Consider the following 4,504-nt stretch of genomic DNA (forward strand, 5'->3'; position numbering starts at 1 on the left):
CGCGCCCGCGGGGGGGGGGGGGCGCGGGCGCTGCCTTCCAAGGGAGGCGGGGCTTCCCTAGAGACTCCAATCGGAGCCTGGAAAAACATGCCAATCACAGCCCGACAGTCATAGTTGCTGTCAGACAGACCCCCGTTTTGGGTCAATCCCGGTCTCCCGTGGTCTGCCATGCCCCCTCTGGGCCAATCGGAGCGCTCCGCCCCTAGCGCCGGTATCTCAGGGTCCCCTAGCCGGCACCTGCCACACTCACCCTGAACTAAAGCCCTTGCCCTGCAGCCAGGCGCGGACCTCCGAAGCGTTGGAGCGCGGGCTGAGCTGCGGCTCCGGGGTGCGGGGCCCCGGGGCTGCGCGGCTGGGGCCCGTGAGGCCCTGGGCCAGGCGTGCCTGCAGCTCCTCGTTGATACTGAGCATCTGGGAGAATTTCTCTGCAGGCGGGAAACCGGGAGGGAGGGCGGACTCAGGGCGAAGGGCCCTGGGCTCAGAGGGTCGGGGACCTCCAGCGTCCTCGTGATGGGTCGGGGAGTCCGTTTACTCTTTCTGAGCCTCGGTTTCTCTGCCTGGAAAGCGAGGACAAGGACCGCTCCTTCGAAGGGGTGCCCCCACCACTCACCCTTCTTGCCGGAGTCCAAGTTGTTGAGGCTCTCGCAGCTGTCCCTGGGAGACCGAGACGGAGCCGGAGCCTGGGTCCGCGCTGGTCGGGCACCGGGAGCTGGAGCCAGGGTCGGCGCTGGTGCGGGAGGGGGCGGGGGGGGAGGAGCCGGAGCCAGGGCGGATGCTGGTGGGGGGTGGGGAGCCGGAGCCACGGCCGGCGCTGGTGGAGGAGGGGGAGCCGGAGCCAGGGCCGGCGCTGGTGGTGGAGGGGGGAAGGGAGTGCTGTTCTCCTGGAGAGGGGAAAAAGGAGAGCACCTGGATCGGAAAGAGGACTGGGTCCCAGTCCCCTTCGCCTGGAGGTGAATTTCCGAATCCTCAGCCACTTCCTCTGCCAGTGACTTTGACCCCTTATGCCCCACGCCTCTCGTTCCCAGGACCCAGGATCTGAGCCCAGCCCCTCTTCCCTCAAGACCCAGGAGTCTGCCCTGGCTCACCAGGCTGCGGCCCCCCCGCGGCCCCGGGTGGGGTGTCAGGATATTATAGGGTACATATCCCTCCTGCCCCCTCTGGTCCCGAACCTTCCACCACTTGCGCTGGTCATCCAGGACCTGGAAGAGGTACAGGGGAGGATTCAGAGGCTGTGTCTGTAGCTAGGGCTGGGTGGACTCCAACCCCCCAGCCCCACACCCCGTCCCCGACTCCTCTGACCTCCAGTATGTCCCACTGCTTGACGGGCAGCTCGCTGCTATTGCGCGCCTGGAAGTCATAATTACATAGGACCCACTTTCCCGCCGGCTCCAGGCCCTGGGGCTCAGCTTCTGGTTCCTGGTCTTGGTGACTGAGGAGAAGGGGAAAGGGTTGGGGGGTAAGGAGGTAGCCAGCTCCACTGCTCTGGACTGTAGGGTGTTGGTGTGAGCTGGGGTTAAAGCCAAGCAGGGGTCGAGGCAGGGGAGGCCGGTTAATACTGTTAACAGAGGTTTGAAATTGTAATACCGGTTTGAATATATTGTGCTCCTTATGTGCCTGGCACCATGCAGTAAGCACATGATATGAGTACTAGCATCAGCTCCATTTTATAGATAACATTCAGGCTCAGAGAAATAGAATGACTCTCCCCAGATTACACAGTTAGAGACAGCTGCTATTTATCGAGCATCTACTGTGTACTTGACTCATGCATAATGATAACTCATAAACATAATAAAAACAATAGTTAACACTTATATAGCACTTATTATATGCCAGACACTGTTCAAAGTCTGCTACATATATTAGCTGATTTGATGCTAGAGACAACACTTGGTAGAACCATGAGTTTGGACCCCCTAGTTCCTTCCTCCCTCCAGAGACCCAATTATTATCTCCATTTTACAGGAAAGGAACCGTGATATCAAGTGACATGGTGATGTAAAGGTCACAGAGCAAGAAAGAGGTGTAGTCAGGCTGGGACCCGGGCAGGCTGGCCCCAGAGCTCATGTCCTGAGTAATTCCATTCTGCTTGCACACAGCTGGACGTGAACCTGAGTGCTCCCATGACCCTGAGCTCCTAACTGCTAGCCTGTACAAACTCACAGACTTCTCCCTCTTTCAGGGAGGGATTATTACTATTTCCATTCCCCTCCTGCCCTCCACAAAGAACTTGAAGCGCAAAAAAAAGGTGAGTTAAAAGCTGTGGGTGTCAAGCTCAAGGTTCAGAAGCGCACCAAGAGGGGGGTCCGCTAGACCAGGCAGCTGGGGGGGAGGGGAGCAGACTTTTAGCTCTGACAACCCAGTAAAAGGCACCTCAGCCCCGATCAGGCCTACCTGTGCAAGGGAGAGGGGAGTCTTCAGGGCCGAGGCACCCCGTGTGTGGGGCCGGCGGCAGCTCCCAGCACGCCGCCGTCTCTGCTGAGACTCTCTGCCCGAGCCCCCACCCAGACCCCCTTCTGCTCCTCCAGACCTGCGGCTTTGTTGTCTTCTCATCCCACGCAGCTTCCCTCCCATCTGCCCCCCGACTTGCCCAAGGAATCCTAGCTCCTCTAGGCCCTTCTTCCCCCGGGACCCAAGAGTCTGTACCGCCATTGCTTGTTGGAACTATGAATTTGCACCCCCAGTTCTTTCCTCCTCCAGAGACCTAGGAGTCCAGATCTCAAGCTTTAATTTCCTCGACCTTTTAATGCTTAAAAGGTCCCAGTGTGACACCCAGCAGGGACTGAGACAATTGCTCTAGAGTCTTGGGAAAGCAGGCGTCCAGCCTCCCAGCCTTTACCTCTCTCAGGAGCCCAGAGATACTATCACTTCCTAACTTTCCCAGAAACTTGCCCCTTGGCCCTTTAAGTCCCAAGCCTACTTCCCTGGGTCTCCAAGGTCCCAAGCACCAGACTTGAGCTCTTCTTGAAAACCCAGTATCTAATTCCCCAGCCTCTTCTCTCCAACACCCAGGACTCTGTCCATATAGGGACCCAGGCAGGGAGCTTCCCAGGCCCTGGGAAACCAAACTGCCTTCTTCCAGACCTTTGGGGATCTAGGGGTCCCTCTCAGACTTTACCCACTCCCAGCACCCTCCTCCCTTAGACCCTGGAATCTGGGCCTCCAGTTCCCTCCTCCCTAGAACCCAGAAGTCTGGGCCCCACTCCCTCCCTCGTTGATCCTCCCCCCTGTCCCAGCCCGGGCCCCTGCCTCATCGCCACCTCACCCACCTTCGAAGAGCCGGGAAGACAAAAGGAAAAAGAAAAAAGGGGAAGCGGAGTCAGCGCTGGGACCCCCAGGACGCACCCCTCCTGGACCCCACCTGACCCGACTCACCCATTGACACTCACCCATTGACAGCGACCTGAGGAGTGCTTTGCTGCAGGAGATGAGAGCAGTAGATCAGGTGGGGCCCGGCCTGCGCCCCAGAATTCCCAGTCACGGCCCCCCTGTGTCACCTGGGGGAGCTTAAGCCTTAGCCTCACCTGCCGGCGGCGCCGCTCGTGCTGTAGCTGTTTCTCTACTGGGTCCTCCCAGGCGCGGCCATGTGGGTCCGTGGCTGTGGGCTCCCAGCCGCTGTAGAACTCAGGTCTGTATGGGGGTCCCTCCTCTGAGGGTAGCTCCATCCTGCAGCCAAGGAGGGGCAAGGGATCCTCAGGGATCCTGGTCTGACCTCCCTGTCAGTAACTTCGTGAAGTTTTCCCCCTCCCCTTAAGCCTCGTTCTATTCCAACAATTCTAATCTTGCCCCCTTTTGCCAAGCCCTGCCCTTGCCTCTAAGTTGCATCCACGACATCAACTATATTTGTAAATACCCTGATTCCATTCATGCTCCGCCCTGGCCTCTGAATCTCACCTCTGATTCCAAACCGTGTTACTAGCTACACACATCCCGTCCCTTTCCCCTAGGCCCAGCATCCAGCTCTGCACGTACTCCCTTGAAGCGCTCAGCCTCCAAGCGCAAAGACTGCGCCCCCTTTCCAAAACCACAGACCAAACGTTTCCTAAGCCCGCCTCTTCGGCATAGCCTCACTCCATTCCTCTAAGTCCTGCCTTTTATTCCGGTTTGAGTTTTTTTGTTTTTTTTTTAAATCATGCTACGAAAAACCTAACTGCCTAACTTTAAGATTTATTTTTGCAACTTTTTTAAACAGAGAAAACAACACACTCCTTGGGGAAAGGTGAGTGACTAAGAGGACAGGTCCTGGGTACAAATTGCTACCACAAAGCCTGGAGTTGATAGGCCTGCCTAGGAGAGAACCACCAGCACTGCCACACCACCAAAGGGGGTAGCAGCTGTCTGAGGCTCAGCAGACAGTTTCATACGCCACGCAAAGCTGCTCGCCTTCCCTCCAATCGGATCGTGGCATTTGACCTAGTCCCACCTGAACTTCAATTTCTTTGGCGACACCCTCTAGCTAAGCCCCACAACTAACCTACCCTCCTAGCCCCATCTTTCCAACAGC

General features: G+C 57.5%; 1 protein-coding gene across 1 annotated transcript in view; it reads right to left on the reverse strand.

Moving 5' to 3' along the window:
- EPS8L1 (EPS8 signaling adaptor L1) overlaps positions 1-4,504 on the reverse strand; it is a 12,508-nt gene that overhangs the window by 535 nt on the left and 7,469 nt on the right. Inside the window, exons 12-18 of the mRNA XM_007468029.1 lie at positions 3,525-3,666; positions 3,390-3,418; positions 1,300-1,429; positions 1,086-1,199; positions 804-878; positions 611-680; positions 251-425 (exon numbers count right to left, since the gene is read on the reverse strand). Coding sequence (XP_007468091.1) covers positions 251-425; positions 611-680; positions 804-878; positions 1,086-1,199; positions 1,300-1,429; positions 3,390-3,418; positions 3,525-3,666 — 735 coding nt within the window. The remainder of the gene's footprint in view (positions 1-250; positions 426-610; positions 681-803; positions 879-1,085; positions 1,200-1,299; positions 1,430-3,389; positions 3,419-3,524; positions 3,667-4,504) is intronic.

The sequence above is a fragment of the Lipotes vexillifer genome, unplaced genomic scaffold, assembly GCF_000442215.2.
Source record: "Lipotes vexillifer unplaced genomic scaffold, Lipotes_vexillifer_v1.1 scaffold1223, whole genome shotgun sequence".
Classification (NCBI taxonomy): Eukaryota; Metazoa; Chordata; class Mammalia; order Artiodactyla; family Lipotidae; genus Lipotes; species Lipotes vexillifer.